This window comes from Calliopsis andreniformis, chromosome 9 (genome assembly GCF_051401765.1).
Source record: "Calliopsis andreniformis isolate RMS-2024a chromosome 9, iyCalAndr_principal, whole genome shotgun sequence".
Lineage (NCBI taxonomy): Eukaryota > Metazoa > Arthropoda > Insecta > Hymenoptera > Andrenidae > Calliopsis > Calliopsis andreniformis.
The window spans coordinates 15,058,614-15,079,380 of record NC_135070.1 but is presented as its reverse complement, the minus strand read 5'-3'; the positions used below and the strand labels follow the sequence as shown (position 1 = coordinate 15,079,380).

The window sequence follows — 20,767 nt, the reverse complement described above, 5'->3', positions numbered from 1 at the left end:
TGTTTCGTTGAAATTTATACGGCTATTTATTTTCTCCAAGATAAATTGTCCTTTTGTTGGAAATAACAGGAGAAAGAGAGAGAGCCTCTCGATGGTATTGGGCCTCTGGGGTGGAGGAATGTTGATGAAATGGAATAGAGATTAGATGTCCAGAGGTCATATTTGATAATTGTGAATGGAGAGTCGAGGGGTTCTAGATAAATAGGTGACATAAATAAAGAAGTTCATGAGGAGGTAAATTTTTTGGAAACAGTGAAAGAAAAATATTTTTTAAGACTATATTAAATGTTTTCCTATCAGATCGTGATTTTTTATTAAATCGTTCTAGATTAAAATATGGGGCTTTTTGTGTACTACAAAAATTCCGTTTAAACTGAATAATACTTGCAGGTTTGTATAGCCATTTGCAAGATTGCAATATGAGACTGAAGCTCTACATTTCCAGAAATTAAAGAATCGTGAAAGAGTTAATGTACGAGCGTGTAAACCCCAAGAAAAAAGGTCTGGGGAAAAGAATTCATTGTGAAAGAAACAGAAGGTAGGAAAATTTCAGTAGAAATGTCGAGATGGTCGATAAATCTCTGCCGTCGCGCAGCCAGGATTCGCAAATCCCCAGATTGCACACATGAATATGATTTAGCGAAGATCCTTGCGTAACTCATCCTCAGGCGAATTATTCGTGCGGTCCTCCATTGCTCGTAAATATTTAGAAATCTAATCTTCTTAGCAAAGCAAGTCCCATACTGTTTTGTACTTCCGACTATGATTTAAATAATTCTACCGTGACACACACAGAACACGTGTTCAGCTTAACTCTCCAATTCGACAGAATTAGTGACTCATTCTTAACGCCAAAAGCTGTCTTCCTAGAAAATAACTAATTCCCTACTTACATTCTTCGATATTCAGTATCTATGCACATATGCATAAACGCTATAAAAGCTTCAATTACGTCTAAAAAAAGAAATCGCCTATGTAACGACGAAAAAGCTCTTTTCGACCCAGTGTATTCATGACACGCCGAAAATGGCAATCTCCATATTTCCCGAGCGAAAAACCCGTCGAAAATAGCGCGCAGGCTACAAAAGAAGTTTCAGGAGGTCAATTTTCAAAACTCATCCGCTCGGTAAACGATGTCATGTGCAAAGGAATTTTCACTGCACCCACGTCATTTCGGAACAATTAACTTCGTGTCACCAGCCTCTGTCCAGCAGCGATCGGGGTCGTGTATGCGCCCCGTTGTTTCCGTTTCTGATATATATCGCATTCACCAAAATCCAGCAACGATAGGCTCGCGGTAATATTCAAATGCGGCTCGCCGCAATCGTAGCATACCATTCCGCAGGACTCCGCTACATTGTACATTATCGAAATTGTCAATCGGCGTTCAATTAGCTTCAAAGTACTGTGGCTCAGAGTCTTGGGATTATTCGTGGAATTACCTAACCCCCTGACGCTTGAAGTTGTAACGTTTTAAGCGTTCCTTAAGAGATTGCTGTCGTTTTTACGACAGACCCTGAAATAATTAAAATATAAGCGAACGTGAACGGATAAGGGGAAGCTAAGGGGATGATGTTTCGGTGGGAAGTGGGTCACGATCGGGGATTTTAACGATAATGATGGTAATACAATTTGTTAATAAGAAGGTCTTTGGAATGGGAAACAAGGAACGAGTTGAAGGAGAGGTTTAGTAAATGTGAAGGGTATGGAAGGTTGTTTGCAGTAATTTAGCGGTACAGGATTTTAGCTAGAGTAGGTTGTTTGTGGAAATTAGGGAAATAGTAACTAAGATTGAAATGAAGGTAAAGAAAAATTGAATTCTTATTGAGAAACAAATTTTTGATAGTTAGTGGTTCTTGTACGTGTGATAAATGGTTTCTGTCGGACTTTCAATGGTTCATGAACTAAATATCCTGCTAGCTTGCACAAACTAGGCTACCACATCATCTACCATGCGCAAAACCCAGAAGTTATCCGCTATTATTAAACGAGAACGCATACTTTGGTTCGCAAGACAAATTAAGGGAGTTGCCGCGCGTGATACTTTCAAGGAAGTTGTTAAACGATTTAAACATACTCGTTCAGAGCTTAATGTGCTCTAAAAACGGAAGACACTTGTTTTATTTAAAACTTCCTGCGTGTAATCTTGATAACGAAGCCTGGAATTATGAAATATTCATGGCAGATTAAATTGCTCGGGCAATTATGCGAAAATCGTTTTGCAATACTTAATTTTCAATTTGACTAATCTTCCTTCCAACCATCAATTTCATACAAATTGGTTAATTATGCTTAATCACAGTTATTTCAATTCTACGTGCCTGCAAGGGAAGTAAAAATTTGAATCACAAGCTATTCTACACGAAAACAAGTGATTAGCATAGGCAGGGAAGTCACGAGAACAAAATTTTCATTAAAATTCGCGAAAACAAGATCGAACATAGAAAATGAATTTTCCGATGATTAGGTTTAATCGTGAGACGAAGGTGTGAATCCCAGTAGGACAATGGATTCAAGGACGCGTTGAAATGCATCTCGTGTACTCCGAAACTCGATGGCCCTTGTTTGCAATCCGAGTTAATCTCGTCTCTCCGTTTGTCCGACCTGATTCGACTGTGATTTATTTATTAGCAGTAAAAACAGGATCGTGGAGTGATCGAGTAGCACGCCAGGTGAAAACTGATTACTGTTTTCATAGAAGCTCATCGAATGCTGTTATATACGTGTTGCTCGTTATTTGTGCACCTAATTTTACCTAAATAACTTTTAACGCTGAATACTTTAATCCACATGTTCAATAATCACACGTCCTGTAATCATATTATTGTCGTTTTCAAGGAAGTAAAGTGGTGTTGAATGGCTTTTAGTAACGGTGATAAAATTTCACGATTGCTACACCATAACTATCATATGACCCACGACCTCACACTTTATACTTAAATGTGATGGAGTTGTACGTTCAAAATTGTAGGTCATTATCACCTAGTGAAGTAATTATGCAATTTCGTTATCTGAAAGGTAGATTTTCGTTAAATGCAGTTGCAAGTTCGGTAAAGTGCAAGGAATTTCAATGTGAGAGCGAAGGATGAATAGTATCTGTTATGTTCGTGCTGGTTTCGAAGCTATAGTGATTTGATAAGATTGTTATCAGAGGAAGGACATCGTTGGTCTGTAAAATAGGCACATGGAAATTTAGATATACATATATACAAGGATGTACAGTCAAGTATACTCTATTTAGACACTTCATCAATCTCATTTGAAAGCTTATCAAAAGTAAATCGAAATTAATTTACACTAAATTTCTATCAAGTCACTAGTGCATTAACACTAGCTATACTTGAAGCAAAAATTTCATGATTAAAAGTGGGTCGAATAAAACATGAGAAAATAAAACAGTACAATAAAAGCATAATTCAGGGTATCACGGTATCGATCGAGATTCCCATACGAAAGGAATCGAGGCGAACATGTTCTGCGGTGTTTGCAGCCGTATCAAAGAACGCTGGCCGTTCTCGAGAAGCCGCAACGGTGCCATTTACCCAAGAAACCAGCAATTTCATGTGGCAGCGGTAACAAACGCTCCACGTGGAGTAAATCGAGACCACGATGCCTCCCTCAGACCTTTCTCGCCAGTAAAACACGCGGAACCGAAAGGAAACGGACCAGCTGATCGTTTCGAAGCCAGCCTTTTAGAGATTAGCACAGTAGCCGAACATGGGAATGAACGTTTTCTTTTGTTCCATATATCTGTGGAGAAATTCACGTATAACGCTTTGCACGCGCTTTATCTGTCCCGAGAAAAGCACAAAATCAAAGCAAAAAAAAGCACCCCTCGAGAGAGCGAGAGACTTTCGCAGGTACGAATAACGATCGTTGTTGCATCCCCCTCTCTTCCACCCCGACCCGCTCTTCTAGCATCGGGACACGCAGGAAACGCTGACAGTCCTCGACAGGTTGGACCTTGATACCGAGAAGCCGACCGACGAGGAACTGGCAAGGAAGTTCGGCTTCGAGGAGGCGTATTACGAGGGCACCCTTACGTGGTGGCAGAAGCTCAAGCCGCAGATGTGGTCACTCTTCGACGAACCATACTCCTCTCTGGCAGCAAAGGTTCGTACATTTTTCGTTTAATATTAGAAATAGAATTGTCTACGTGGAGACGAGTGCTGTATGAATGAGAAGAATCGTGAGTCTGATGATTTATTGAAGAAGGTGTGTAACGTATTCGATATTACTGTTACTACGCGAAAAATAGCCACCAAGTGTAGGAAGCAGCTGCACAATGTATCATAGATGGTAGTGTCGATACAACTGTCCATGTAACTTATATGGTTTCTGGGTTTTAACGTGTTAAGGTATTATGAACTTCGAAAAGTTATACATTTGAAATTTTGAAAATTTGAAAATTCGAAAATTTGAATATTTACCAATTTGAAAATTTGAATATTTAACCATTTGAAAATCTGAATATTTGGATACTTGAAAATTTGAAATAAAGAAGTAGTAAGCCTGCCACACGTGCTATCTGTAATTCCGCCTGAAAATCGAAACTGTATTACTGTGCATCTCTATGAAAAAAACACTGTTTCGAAGCTGCTTCCATAAAAACTGCCTCCCATTTGTTTTCGTTCTGTTGATTACGACGAAGAAGTGGATCAAACTGAAAAGTTCGAGGTACTGCCATGCGTGCACAATTGTCGAAACAACTCGACTCTGTTACGAACAAGTTTACGCTTGCTAAAAAAGTTAGTCTCGATAATAACTTCTCAGCGGGACATTTCAATAAAAGCAGTATTGTACCCAAAGAAAACTCTCATATATCTGACGTAGTTGATACCATACACATGTTCCTCCTTTGAATCTAGTAGAAGAATAATATAAGAATCAATAATTTAAATAAAGCTATCGATTATCTACAGGCTCTTGATATATTCTTATAACATTTTCTAAAAATTTCAGTCATTAATTGTACGTGAAACTGAGAATTAAAAATCTCTTAGAAGAGAACGTTCATTAAAAAATATTGTGTTGTAATTGCTGTACAATTTTTGCAACTTTGCATTTATCAAGGAACATTACATAGACCACAAACGCTGAAAGGGCAATTCGTTCCCACCTGTCAGGAAGAAAAAGACAAAATTACATTAACTTCAGAGGGCAGCTGTACGAAAGCCATCCCAGAATTAAATATAAATTTACGGTAAGGTACGTCGGACAGTGGTAACAGGAACTAAGCAATAGCAGCGCGACAGGCTGTAAAATTAGCATGGAATTCTTCCACGTGGTAGCAATTCTTCGAAATACATTTCATTTCACCGGAATTTCCGTAATAAAATCTGCTGCTTCGTCGGTTACCTAATGCCATTTCTGACGGATAGAGAATAGCTAACTCGACGGCAAAGAAATGATTAAAATGCATTCACGAATAGTAGAGGAAAATTTAGTTTTCACATTACTTTTTCCTTCCGCCTTTAGTTTCACTTTATCGCGTATTATCTCGATACCTTATACGCGTATCCAGCTCGCCCATTATGGCCCCTCGCTACCAATGCTTTTCCAGGATGCGTTCTATTACTCTAGAGCTTACAGTGAGTAATTGCAATACCTTTTCACTCAGGCTTAGATCACATTTAATAATGTAAGTTCATATTGTGGAAATAATGACACTCATGTTTCTATTATTTTGTTTCGATTATTAGCTTGAAAAGAATCAACATTTTGCACCTTTCATTTTCCTGATGCTAGAAAAATAATGAAGGTTTTATTCGCCTTGATCTTTGATATTTTCTGTAATTACGAGATTTGTTAATTTATTGGACAAGTTGTCTCAAGTAAATGGTCTTTCGTTCTACAGAGTTGCGTGAAACTGAGATTCCGTACAGAGGTGGTTGAAAATTTTCCTGGTAACTATAAATTGAGGGAACTTTATATGTATTCCGCCTGACTCGCTTCAACTCGCCTTAAAAAATCAAGTTTACCTGCAAAACTTTGAAATTTACTTTTACTTCATGCTTCTTCAGTTTTGCGGGTTTATTTTGTTCTCGAGGAAAAAACGTCCATACATTATTCATTCCCCGAGAAATTTTCCATTTCGAGGATAACAAGTTTCACTTGCTCGAGATGCATAATTCGGCTTAAAACATCACTTGTGGATATTTACCTCCTTTTTTTCTGCTTCCTAACGATATTTTCTCAAATTACGTCATTTTCTTTCAAAGGTTTGATAGAGGATCTACAAAATTGCTGTCACTTATGAAGCCACTTTACGTCTCATATTCCTCCTCCTCTTATTCAAGGCGCCTTACCTAACTTTATTGCCTAAAATATTTTTCCTTCCACCAATTTTCAATACAAATTTAGAGAATATAGTTTGTGAGATATTGCAATGACTTTAAAAAAAAATTCAACTCTCTACAAATCTAGATGAGCCAGATTTTATTACAAAAATTATTCTATATAGCAAAATTATGTATATAGCAAGAAAATGAAAATACTTATACCGTACACTGTTCTTAATAAAACTATGGAAGAGTATCTAACAAGTTCCCTTAGTATACTAAAAATACTGAAGGTACAGAAAATATCTTAAGCGATAAAGTTGTCTGGGTCACCCTGTATATTGGCGATATCAAGGCTCCAGGTAGCCCAACATATCCCATCGATTCACTACCACCTTCACCATAACTCAAGCCAAACGAGGGTAATTCCCTGACCCCAGGACCTTCATTTAGTTTCTTCCTGGTTAAACCCCTACTATGCAGAAAGAACTATACTCTTAATGGATGTACCAAAAGTGGGTTTTTCGAGGAAATCAGATCGTTAAGATAAGGTAGAGTGATCACGTAGTGCCGCGTAACTTTTAACATAGTTACAGGGAACAAACCATACTGGAGGGTCGTGGTAACAGGATTTCCCCTGGAACCTGGCAAAGTGCCCTCGTTATTCTAGTGTCGACAATAGCTCTGACAATTTCAATTTTATGACCGAACGTTACTTTCCGCGAGATTTTATAGCCTCTTTAGATTTCTTGCAACTTCTTCCTTCATCACGGCGACCATAACGAAGAGAACCTTTAGAACGGTGGTTACACGTTAATAGGACGTCCATAAGTAATTTTTCGGATTCAGATCGAGTTCTCGATTTGGATTTTTCGGTCGCGCTATTCGTGGATTTTGTCCCCAAGTGTTTTATACAAATTCTTCGTTGGAGTACATATTTCTGTCCTGATAATATTAGGGACACTGTCAATCAAGAGAACGTGTTACATCTGACTGACATTTGTCCCCAAAATAAAATATTAACATTAGTAGGAAATAGATATGCAAAGTGAATTTGTTCATCTTTAATTATTCCTAAATATACTTAGAAATTAAAATACACGTGGGGTCCGAACGTTCTCAAGTAAGTACTGACCTAGTTAAAAAGCTATCTTCCCTATTTCTAAATTTCTTTAAGTGTGAATATTATAAATTATTGAAAGATTCCATATTTAAATCAGTTCAATGATGTAAATTGATTGAGGCGATAGTAACTGGACCACAAAGAAACTGACTCCATGTATGTCATGTTAGAAGCGAGAAATGTCAGAAGGGCTCTCCACGTCGCCACCACAAAAATTTTCGGGGAGACAAAGTTCTCAAGTATGTCATCGTTAAGGCGGCTGACATCAAAGTGCTGGTATCTAAGAGCTGGAATATGAATGGTGTGAATCTGCTCAGATGTGAGATCTGACTAAACCTAGAAAGAAGAGTTTAGAGAGTAGTCGAGAAAACGTGAACCATTGTTAATTTTAACGAACATTCATTCTTTTAATTAAATGTGCTTTCCCTTGGTTAGCAAGCTGACTAGACAACATTTCACTTTGAAATTTTAGGTCGGACATATTCCTGACATAAACTACTGGCACAGGTCTGACCACATACTCGACGTTACTACTGAAGCGCTTTTACTTGTCACGCGTTTTGCTCTAACTTTCTGTTATTATTACTTTGATAATTTGTATTGCAAAAGTTGTAAGCAAAAGTTCGTGAAAAATAATAATGCTATAATATTTTTAAGCGAGGGTGTACGTACGTAAATTGTTTTTACCTTCATTTCTCTAGATTTTACGACGAATGCACACGAGCGATATTTTGACGCACGATTTCGTTGCGATCATATGCCTTTCTTTATTTTCTCAATTACAAGTAACGAAGGACAGACATATGATCGCAGTGAGATCGTGCGTCAAAATATCGCTCCAGGGCATCGGACCTTAAACTAGTCCAAAAATGTGAATCGTACGCGAATAATGGAACATTCCTAATTATTTGGCAGGTGATCAGTATAGTCTCAGTCCTCTTCATCTGCATCTCGATCGTGTCGTTCTGCCTGAAGACGCATCCGGACATGCGAGTGCCGGTGATCGTGAACCGGACGGTGAACATAGGCAACATAACCTCATGGGCGGTGGACAAAACGCACACGAACGCCCACGACTTCTTTTTCTACATCGAGTGCATGTGCAACGCCTGGTTTACCCTCGAGTTCCTAATACGGATCACCGCGAGCCCGAACCGTTGCGTCTTCATCAAGAGCTCGGTGAACCTGATCGACATGGTCGCGACCCTGAGCTTCTACCTCGACCTGGCCCTCCAGCGTTTCGCCTCCCACCTGGAGAACGCCGACATCCTCGAGTTCTTGAGCATAATACGGATCATGAGACTGTTCAAGCTGACACGCCACTCCTCCGGCCTCAAGATCCTCATCCAGACGTTCCGCGCCTCCGCGAAGGAGCTCACCCTCCTCGTCTTCTTCCTGGTCCTCGGCATCGTGATCTTCGCCAGTCTGGTCTACTACGCGGAACGGACCCAGTACAACCCGAAGAACGACTTCAAGAGCATACCGCTGGGCCTGTGGTGGGCCCTGGTCACGATGACCACCGTCGGTTACGGGGACATGGTGCCGAAGACCTACGTCGGAATGTTCGTCGGCGCGCTCTGCGCTCTAGCCGGTGTCCTCACGATCGCCCTGCCGGTGCCCGTGATCGTCAGCAACTTTGCGATGTATTACAGTCACACGCAGGCGCGAGCAAAGCTACCGAAGAAGAGGCGCCGCGTACTTCCGGTCGAGCAGCCCAGGGTCAGGGCTCCCGGCGCGCCAGGAATGGCCGGAGGACCTGGGGGCCCGCCAGGCTGCGTGCAACAGCACATGCCATCCGGTGGGCCCACGTCCGGTGGTGGGGGCCTGGGCGCTGGCTTGGGACAGACGACCGGGGGCGGCTGCCCCACCGGACAGGGACCCCAGAACAGACGGATGAACGCTATCAAGACCAATCATCCCAAGGACGTCACGTTCGCCACGAAGACAGGTAAGTTCTCGAGGGGCGCTGCCAGACCCTCTGAAGGTTAGGGCGCGTTCAGTAGCGCGGAGTGGAACAGGGAGATTTCCTTTAGGGAATTGTTCGGGAGTGTGGTTTGGTGCGGGAGACAGGTATTAATCAGGGGAGGATGGGTGAGGGATTGTTCTCTTGCTGACAGGTGGTAATTAGGGGTAATTAATGTGTGGGAGATTAAGACCCTTAGAGAGGGGATTGATTGTTGTATTGTACAGGGGGTTTAAAAATTTGTGGGACACTTTTGGAGGGTGTATTCTAGACAGGAGGATATGAAAAATGCTCAGGTGTACGTATGCTTGGAAAAGGAGGCTTGCTACAAGTGTGTTCATATTTGAAGAACAGTGGGAGCTTTTTTTTAGAGTTGTTTGGAACCTCCTATAGGGATTTAAGTTTTAGAATTTCATCTGAAACCGAACCTCTGATTATGTATACTCTCTTAAATGCACTGAAAATCAACTATGATCATCAATTACAATCCATTTCGTACAGCACCTCAACTTAAAAGCGTCCAAGCTCTACTGTAGGTGGATTTTACCCAGACATCTCAATCTCTGAACCCTTCCCCAGGCCATAACCATTAGGATTCACAAAGGGAGCAGAAGCGGTGCAAAGTTAAATCCGAAAACGTTTGAACCGAGACAATTTAGCAGTAATTGTCACCCGATCGCAAAGGTCTCTACTTTCTTTGTTTTCCTTTTCTTCTTGTACCGTGGGTTCCAGAGGAGGACCGGAGGAACTCTAACCTACGGACTAACGGGACCAAGACAGCCGGAGGTTTGGGTTAAGCTGGAACCAAGACTACTCTCCACTGCCGAGGTGCACTCGACCGGGGCGTTGGGACGACCGAGTCGAGAGGGGAAAGAGTGAGAGAGCCGGAGGAGGGAAGATTGCTGGAGGAACGGGCTCAAGACGGGTATCAAGATTGCGCGGTCTATAAGGGAATATTAGATCACTGCGGATGAAATGTCGGATTTTTACCGCGTCGAATTGCGACGCTTTCCACGGCGACGCCACGTGAATTATTAGAACGTCTTTCGCTTTATCTCTCGTCGTTTCGCGTTAAGGCAGACAGTCAGCCGAAGCGGGGACAGATTCAGCCAGATTCCATCGGGATAGGCTTTGATAGGGCCTGACGCAGTAGAGGTATGTGTTCAGCTGAGAGTGCAACCACAGCAAGTTGCTCTGGAAAGTCGAATTTTATCAATTTACAGAACATTGAGAGGGCTCGTGGAGAGCAACTATCATGCAAGGCTGCAGAATCATGCAAAAGAGATGATATGAGAGTACTTTCGGAAGCAGCTGTTGTGGGAAATTCTCAGGTGAACACATACCTCTGATTAGCAACAGAGAGGCTTGTGGAGAGCGCGATTGTTACACGTTTCATGATAGGCGACTAAGGTACGCAATAATTATTTAGATTTTACATGAAAGGATAAATATTCTGGATCCAAGTTGATTTCGTATAAGATACATCGAGACACGCCTGTTACCGAACTTCCTTCTTTACGTAGTTAAACGTTTGAGGTATAAAGCAAATATTGAGACTGGAGGATGAAATCTTGAATGCTCCAACCTGCCCGGGCTCTGCAACAACAAATCACTATTCAGCTCTCCCATATCTGCAAACCGCAGATGTCAGCAGTGTCAATGTTTGCCAGTTTCATTTCCCACAATTCGTAAACTCCGGGCAGTGAGCCATTAACCGTATCCGAGCATAAAATTATAATTGAAACATCAGCACGAATAACTGTTACACGCGCGTATAACCGAGTCTACAAGAAACTTCACGATCCCCCGCATCTGTGTAAAACCGTCTTACACAGTGCTCTTGTTTCGAGAATAAACCGACCTCGACCATATCCTAACGTACAAAAGGTCTATTTGGAAAAGCCCTGCAGAACCCCAGCAAGTTGGCTTTCGAAGGCAGAGGTGCGGAGCAAGCAATTAATCGAAGCTTTCAATTAAATCACGCTCGCTTCTCGCGGAAGAGCCTCGCGTGAATCGTTCAGCGAGCCGACAGTAGCGGAACCGAGGGAATCGGCGGAGGATAAATGAGCCTCGCTGCGCACAAAAGGTCCGACATTTCGTATGCACCGATCAAACGTTATTCAGGGATATTCTCGCGATCCATCATTCAGCCGAATCTCTTTCTCTGTTTCGCCTCACTTGTTCCTGCCATCCGGCCACCCTCCCCGCGAGGGGCCACCCCCTTTTCTTTCCTCGCCATTGCCTCAACCCCCGCGCTATCCTCGCGAACACGGATCATCCGCTCGCCATCGTTTGTAGCGCCGTGAGAGAGAGAGAGAGAGAGAGAGAGAGAGAGAGAGAGAGAGAGAGAGAGAGAGAGAGAGAGAACGAGAGAGAACGTATTCGAGATTCGTATCGGTGACGTCAGCGTCGCCACGATAGCGTGTAAGCTGTAGAAAAAAAGTGTTCGTGCAGGGGATGAGTGTTCACAGGGGCTCGATCGAGGCGACGAGGAATATTCATCGGGTCCGGGTGGCTCGATGCGACGGCAAGCGAGAGAACGCGCCTCGTCCCTCGTCGAGTCCGAATAATTTATGAACCGGAAAGCACAGCTTCGCTGCCAAAAATTCCTGAAAGTATCCGGTGAATGTTGCAACAGCGGCGTAATGAGACTGCCGGATCTCGAGGAGCTTAAATATTTGCGTTCGGTACGTCGGTAGGAATTTTTGTCAGGACTCGACGTCGTACCGTGGAGATCCCTCTGGCGCGCTTCACGATCGGCCCAAAGATGCCTTTAATCTTGCGCGATCGTTGTTTCAGGAACGGTGAAACGTTTAGTCGAGATTGTCTGGGATTAACTCTTAACTGGGGAGATGAGGTCCTGCAGGTTTCGAGGTTTTGGTTCTTTTGGGGAGGGAGAATAAAATGAGACGAAAAGGGGGACAGAAAGAATTGCGCTTGAAATTTCGTTTCGGGGTTATTAACTGTTGAGGAATTACCGGGAATACTCGCGAAGTGTGTCTGACTTGGGACTTATTCTACTGACTTCAGCTGTGTATGGCCAGACTAGCGAGCGTCGGCAGTAGAGTAAGCCCCAAGTCAGACATATTGTTATAGGCATAGTAAGCCTGGAACGAAGCCTCAAGCACAGTTATATCATTTTTAGGTTCGTCTTATTTTGACGTGCAGAATCATCCCTTAAAATTTGTTACATCTCTTGTGAAATACCCTGTCTATTGCATTGACGTTTAAGGGTTTTGTGAGATCCCCTGAAATCACATCTCACCAATTAAGTGTTGATAAGAAATAAGGAATATTGGGCCCAGTTTAGTTTCTTCTTCATCGCGAGTGAAATCCTTGGCAGGAAAATGGTGGAAACCTTCAAGCCTTTCGCTGCGTACGAGGAAAACTGTATATGAGGGAATGAATTTTCGTTATCAACCCATTTCGATTATAGATGTATTTATCAACGCGTTGTAAATCATGGTTATCGTTATCGCAGGGACTCCTTTGCCTATTTACTCGGTTGGTAATTGTTTCTAAAACAAAATAATTACTAATTTGAATTGTGAATAGTTACTTTGGAAATACTTATGCCGAGATAAAGTCATTGCTGGTATTTGATTGAGGATGCTGCATGTAATTACAACCTTCAAGTAGGTGAACGTTTATATCATCCGCAAGTGGTTTTCTCGATTATGAATAAAAATCATTTATTTATAATCACTGTAACGATTGAACAAGACTGCGTAGGACGATGCACAACTTTCCAATCGCAAAATACGAGAACATGTTCAAAGTAGGGAACTGATAAACATTTAGTGATACTAATTTAACTGTAGTCTATATCGCTAAATAATAGTAAAACCACGTTCCCACGTGTGGGGCGTAGAGCATTAGATCATTCTAGAAACTCTCTCGAGACACACGTGGGAGCATGAGTTAAGACAGTTGCTATAACAGTAAACAGTGTACTAGAAAACTTTCATTACAATTTATACGTACTAAACGAAAAGAAATTTGTTTACCATAAAGTTAGACGTACTTCATTAGATACTACGAAATTTTCATACCATGTACAATTCATTACTACTGTTACGGTGACATTTTCTACAATATATCTAATGTAACGGAAGGTTGAACGTTTCCCAGATTTTCTGAAAGGTATTTCAAGCACTTTTGCCTCGACTCGTTGAAAATCAAGCGACAATGTCTTTCGGGGTACGTTAAAGGATCTCTGGGGGTTCGAGCGCAAGGAGAATCTCGTTCTTGAAGTGGGGTAGAGGAAAAGTGACGAGCGACGCGATGGTAAGGAATCTTCGGTGTACTCACGCACGCATGCACACGTATAAACCTCAAAGTTTTAACACGCATATACGTCCACGTACGTGTAAATATGCGGATCATCGGCGATCCAAGTACGAACGATACAAGCAGCACCACACACCTCGTTTCATCTGCTTTTAGGCGTTTTCTATTTAGACGAACCTGCGATTCCTCCCTCTTCTGAGAACAGCGACAACACTTGCCTGGACAAAAGGAATGTCAAGCTTCGAGCTCTCGGTAGAGATGACGTCATGTTTTGGCGGGGGGTGCTTTTTCTTTGACGCCGATTGGTATGTTGTTTTTTTGTTGACAAACCTCATTTTTATTTCCCTTTTGTCCCCTTTGTTTCCTTTAGGTGGAAGATTCAAGAGCTTTAGCTCTTTGCTTGCAATTTACACGTGACATGCTTCACTAATCAAAGGTTTGAGTGTACATAGATCATTGTGATGAGCAATAATTTATTTGGGTGGACTTAATCTTAGAAGTATAATAGTAATAATAGGAGTAATGAATGAGATAACATAGTAATAGTTGGGATAATATAAGTCACTTCTTGGTTCATTTTTACATTCATAAATACAAGTATGAGCTTTTAGCGTGTGCACTCAAACATGTGAGTAAAAGTGGCGTCTCAATAAGGAGGTTTCATTCGGAAATTTCACTTCATCTTAAGACGCAATTTTTACAACAGTTCTTCATTTTTTCTCATAGCCTTTATTTTACCGTGTTAGTGAAATTTGTAATACAGCTTATTTTTTTATTTTTAAAAGTATTCTCAACAGAAAACGTTCACGAAATCAATGCATATTAACAAAATTTTAGGAATCGCGTTAATTCGAATAAATAGAAAATAGCCCTTATCATTAACCCTCTAAGGAACTCTGAAATTGTAAGTTATCATACTGATATGATACCATTATCTTCGAGATCGAGATTCCTTCTGGAACCAGTGATATCGTTTCTCGAGTGTCCTCTTTCAAATTTCGCACCTCATTCGTAACTCACTTTAATGATTCAATTTTATTCATATACGTACAGAAGAAAATGTAATTAAAAGTCAAACGAGTCATACTAGAAGACCAACAAGGTGAAATAATTAGAATTTTATAATACCTTTATCACTTGAAATTAATATCTCAACGTCGCTGAATAAAAACAATGTGAATTACATTGCACTGAAAGATTGACTCAATGAAATTTTAATCTTCCTAAATGGAGTGCATCTCAATTAAATCCTCACTAATCCGAATTTATTGATCCCTCGAGTTTATTTGTCTCAAAATCGAGGGAAACGTAAAGATGTAATATAATTCCGTCCGTGAAGCTATCGCATGTTCACGTATCTCGTAAATATTCCCGGTGAAAGGAAAGAGAATATGAAATTTACAAGAACGTAAATACGAACGAAAATTAAAAAAAAAAAAATAACTGTTTTTAATTATACTCGTCAATTTCATCAACCGTTTGTTTCGATCGTTAATGGATGCAATAAAATAGAAATTGAAATACTGTACGAACTGTAGTTATTGAATATTAACTATTAAATTTCCATTAAATCAGTTTTAGATGTAATGTTCCACGATGCTTCGATATATTATTTCAAATATTCACAACGTAGAACATACTATATATTTAAAGAAATAAACAAAATTCAAGATAAAACATTGATCTACTACTACAGGTAATAGATGTACTCTTTAACGATACAATTAGTTCAATGATAAAAACAAGGCACGTATTAAATCGCCAAACATTCGACAATGTAAGAAAGTCCATGGGTCACAATCATTAAAATAATTTTCTAAATAATACGTACGACAATAATTTATTGTTAATACAATGGTACTAAACGACGGATTTGTAAACGAATTGCAACAGTCAGGGTGAAGTAATCGATAAGGGGAGGTTTTGTTATGCTGAAGAGGGATCGAAGAGGGAATTGGAGAGGGAACCAAAGAAGTATTAGAAAGAAATCAGTGAGGAAGTTTTCAAAGGAGCGAAGGAAGATTAGAGAAAAAGTTGATCGCGAGTACTCGAACTGAACAACGTAAGACGATATCACTGGCGTCAGAGATTCCTTCGAAGAAAGGAAAGACATTATGTAATATCGTTCGAGGCGCGTTCGAGGAACAATAAAACTGAATTCCAGTCGAGATTCAACAATCTTCGACGCAAACCACTTAACACGGACATGACCACACCAAAATCAACTACTTACACGTTACACGTTCCACACACAAATACACACGTTGCTAACAGTTCATAGGTACTTGCCTATATGGGAGGTATTTGCGAGGAAGCAATCAGTGTAATAGGACTTTAATTCAGAAAGCATCCTAGATTAATTGACGCTTTCTCAAGATTTTGTCATTAGTTATCGCCTACAGGAAAAGGGTCTCAATTTAATTAAATTGTACGTGTTGAAACTCTCGTATTCTTTTCCAGAAGAAGCCTAAGCAAGATAGAAAATTAGAAAAATTGTTTCTGTCGAACTGCCAAGTAGTTCCCAAGTTTCAAAATCATTTAACAAATCAAGATTAAATTACTTCACAATTTCAAGTAACATGGTGAGGATTAAACCTCTCCTTTTAACACATTGCCACCCCCTGAAAGCATTATTACTGCAAAGCTGAGGCAGATCACACACGGCAGAGAATATTTTTCATTCACTTTAATTTCCTCTGCAGCCACCCCGAATTCGTCGTAAACATTTCATCATATATCAGAGTCGCCTTGCGTAAAACGTACATCGATACAAATATCAGAGGAAATTCAATTTCCTCCCTCACTCTGGACTCCCCAAAAAATACAGACCCGTCACTAGGCAGTTACCTATGAACCCCCAGAACGACATCACACCTGAACTTGCGCACACACCAGTACAGAGGAGCCGCGACACCCGATTTGGTGATCGACCTACACGAAGGGCGCGCGCTCACGCACACACGGATGCCTGTTTGTATGTATGAATGTATGTATATCACACGCAATGCGCACCCTGAATACCGCCGGGACCAATCGACAACAGCCCCCTTCCCCCTATCATCGAATCACGCTCGAAGCTAAAAAGAAAACAAGAAACGATGATCTCGTTCTCTTCTTCGCCACAAGGGGTGAGGAAGACAATAACAGAGAAAAAAAGGGGACCTTGTACTCGAAGGACGACGTTTGCGTATTTGTACTTTCAATGTGACGGGGGGAAGAAAAGGAGCAAGCCAAGGGGTGAAGGGGGACAAGGGGAGAAGAGACGACAGCGCGAAGGGAGGTCGAGACAAGCATATCAATGACCGATAAGAGTGAATCGATCTCGTGAATCAGGAGGAATACAGAAGCGTCCCCAAATTTTTAGAGGCTCCAGGAGGCGGGGACCACGTGACCGCTGAGGGGGCGAGAAGCGTTGGCTGTTGCGAATTCGAGAGAGTCTTGAGGAAAATTTGAGCGAGCAGAGGGGCACGCGAGGAAGCGAGGATGCGTGAAGAATTGAGAGAACTTTTCACCCGCTGGAAAGTTTCCCTCGTTGGAGCATTTCCCGCCAGCGAGAGCTGGGGAGACGCTCGAATCAACCCCGCTGCGGGTGGATTACGCGGAGTGCGTGGAGGGCGCCGCGAAGGGGGTTGGAGCTGAAGATTGGACTGAATTTAAACTGAGCTCGAGGGGAACAATTAGAAGGGAGAATGGAGGATTCTTTTCTTCGAAGCCTTTCTCATTCGGATCGACCTCGATCGAGGCTGACGGTGATTTAAGGGCGGCTCGGGATCGCAACCGGAACAGGGCGTCAGAGTTGAAGGGGGATGAAGACAAATCGGTGGAGATACGTAAGAGGGATCGGAGGATTATCTGCTTTTATGTGATTGTAATGATCTGACTTTTATAGACGACGAAGGGAGACGCAAGGAGTTCTAATCGAGCTACGGGGAATGGACTAGGGATGATAATTTATAGGGGTTAATGATCGAATTCTGAATTCCATATGGGCTATCACGTAGAAGAGGACGTTCGAGGCGTCGTAGGAAGAGGAATGGATTCTTATTCAATTTCTATTGTAGTTCGTTGAAGATTAATGAAGGCGTATGTATGCGAGAGATATCCTATTCATTTAAGCGAGGGCGCAGGATTGAAGATGGAGGTGGATTTAAGTCAGGGTGACAGTTTTAAAATGTAGTGGACTCAGTTTAACAGACAGTGTAGAATTTATTATATTTCAGTTTTACCGAAATTGATGATATCGAGACAAAGGGGAGTTACTAACTCGCCATAGAATAACTCAAAAATAAAACTGAAAAGGAAACACTGAAGGAAAGCGAACTGAAACTGAATGAAAATAGAGCAAAGGAATCGATTTAAGCGCTGTGGAATATCATTTCATGCTCAAATAAAATACTGCTCTGACGTGCAAATGAATCATTCTGAAGAGAAAGGAGAGTACGTATATGTGACACTAAATTCCTGCGAATGAAAAAATGGCGCTTAAAAAATACTCTAAATCCATGAACAGGGAAATAAAGTAAAAACTGTGTGGGAAAATTTTGTACTTAGTGTCTTATATCATAAAAACGATAATTTATATAGGTAAAATATTTAGTTTGAATTTTTATGTGAATTTTACTGTTTGTACTCGCTTTATAAAATAATTATTTAGCATACCTATTGATATGCAACTTTTGCTGCTGTGATATTATATGTTCGTAATTTTTTACATTTTTTATACAATTTGAGCTCATTTCGTCTGCAACAGGGTATTTAATTAGTACGCATGCGATAAGAAAGTACACACGATTAGTAGATAGATAAATTTCTATAACAACCTAAGGTCCTTTACTTTCTAATGATGGTTATTAATTTAACGTCAAAATTACTTAAGCTGTTATTTTTAAGTACATAAGGCTCGCGAAACTGCCATTTTAAATTTACAATCAAGTTTATTAACAATTATTAACAATTCATCAATTCAAGGTTTGAAATTAAGTTTATCCCACGATTTCACTAATCGCTCTATCAATCCCACTTCTTCAATATTTAAGCCCAAAATCAAGCATCCGACTACTTCGAGCTCGTCAATATCATCAATCTTCCACTCCTGTTGGCAGTAACTTAAACAGACCAACCGATGAAAGATAAGTCCACTGCGTTACATAGAACACGCGATACTACCAACTGGAGGACACAAATTAAGCTCACCTCGTCAATCGATTTTCTCAATTCCTAACGTCTAATCGATCCACGGCGAAACGTCAGTCTTTGACCCGACTCTTCTACTCGAATCTGTCTGATCTGAACAAGCACTAATCCACTTGTGTCTAACACCAGTCAAAGTAAGTACCAGCAAGACCTCGATTTAAGATCTTGGCATCAGGCTTGAAACTAAAGCAACCTCTTCACCGCTACCCTTTTTATTTTCGACGAGCTATTACCATTAAATCACTGCTCGAGTTCTAACCAATGCCTTAATACACTCAGAAATATATTCAACAATCGAAATGTCAATTTACCAAGAATGCAGAATTGAAGTTTTTTGTAGATATCGTTTTTACTTATTTTACATTCACAAGTGAACAAAAGTGATTGCAGATCCGATTCAGGTAGACCGAGTCAATCTTTAAACCGACTTTATTCTCTTTTCGCTTGTCCTTCGAAGAGCGCGTCAATGGGGAAAGCAGCCTGACATATCCTCAGCGCGCAGCTTCATATGGACCGATACATTGTCCCATCGGCGATGAATAAATCTGCTCGGGGATCGGCAAACACGTTCGGCACTGTGACAGCTATTCAACTGGCCGCAATCGGGTCGGCTGTAATTGACAGACTTGTAATTGACAGGATTGTGGAAACGGAGTTAGAACAACGTACGTGCACGATAGAATTGGGGTAATTTTATATCTTGGCTCTCTTGCAAAGGAACATGAAGAACCCAAAAGCTGAAATTTCACTCGATTTGGGATTGTCGGTGCCCGTGATGGAAATGAATCCTGATGGGAAGTTCTACCTGTCAAGTTGCATGTCCAATGAGAAGACAGCTGTAAAGGTTTCGGTAGCTGGTGTTGGCTTATGTTGGCTTCGAGATGAATGAGTATACTAAAGTATAACAGTATTCTACTATTTTTGTATTATTTTATAGACATTTTTTAACAAGTAGATGTGAAGCTGGTTGGTTTAATTTAGTTACTCTTCTTTCTACTCTTCCTAAATTAAATCTGCAACCAAGATGGCGGACAATACTGGTGATTGAATCTGCTATATCAAAGGACACTTTTTTATCTGTATTGTGAAGACTCCTGATTTTATTTTACATTGAATAACACAGTCAAATATCGATATGACTACAAAAGGGATACAAAAGCAACAGAGAAAATCTAAATGAAAGTCAACATAGAAATGAAGCTGCGATCCTTGTCAGTGTTCCGGTCATCAGCTATGTGTTGACGGAAGCAAAATCTGTGAACTAATCCCTGAGAGTATTTAAAATGCATTTATTCATCGTCAATGGAACCGACCAACGGAAGGATATGCACTCGAGTTCTTTTTTCTGCAGCTTCGTAATCAATTACAGAAAGAACTGGAGATTTTTCTCGTTTGGATTGAAAACAAAGATGACGTATCGCCGATTGTAGGAAAAAGAAGTGGAAACAAGAAATATATGAACGAGGTATTGAAGGAATAATGTTGAATAGATATTTCAATGTTATATTATCAATATGCATACAATTTTCTTTCACGTTGCTTATATTATTTCTGATATAAATCTTTTAAAATAAACGAACGAATATCCGGAAAATTTGAATGAAACTGAGAATTACTAATATATGAATTGTTTATAGAAAGTGTTATGCAATTTACGTGTTTAGATTACAAATTTGACAGATGCATACAAATGCATCGTACAGGAAAAGATTTAAACTGTGCAAGATCATAAATCGTAAATATTCATAAGTACATACCAGTCGCTTTAAATATTTGATCGAATGGCACGTGTCATAGATAGAAATTAATATTCAAATATTCAAACGCGTTAACATATGTTCCTTCCCGGTCCATGTAGGAGCGTCCTGTATCAGTTTTCAACAGGAAGAGATTATTCACCCACAATTCTGCGGGTCG

At 40.6% G+C, this 20,767-nt stretch overlaps 1 protein-coding gene across 1 annotated transcript in view; it reads left to right on the top strand.

The window, feature by feature from the left end:
* LOC143182970 (potassium voltage-gated channel protein Shaw) overlaps nt 1-10,490 on the top strand; it is a 31,541-nt gene extending 21,051 nt beyond the window's left edge. Inside the window, exons 3-5 of the mRNA XM_076384311.1 lie at nt 3,919-4,113; nt 8,320-9,352; nt 10,100-10,490. Of these exons, the coding sequence (XP_076240426.1) occupies nt 3,919-4,113; nt 8,320-9,352; nt 10,100-10,164 (1,293 nt within the window). The 3' untranslated portion in view covers nt 10,165-10,490. The remainder of the gene's footprint in view (nt 1-3,918; nt 4,114-8,319; nt 9,353-10,099) is intronic.
* Nucleotides 10,491-20,767: the final 10,277 nt, after the last annotated feature.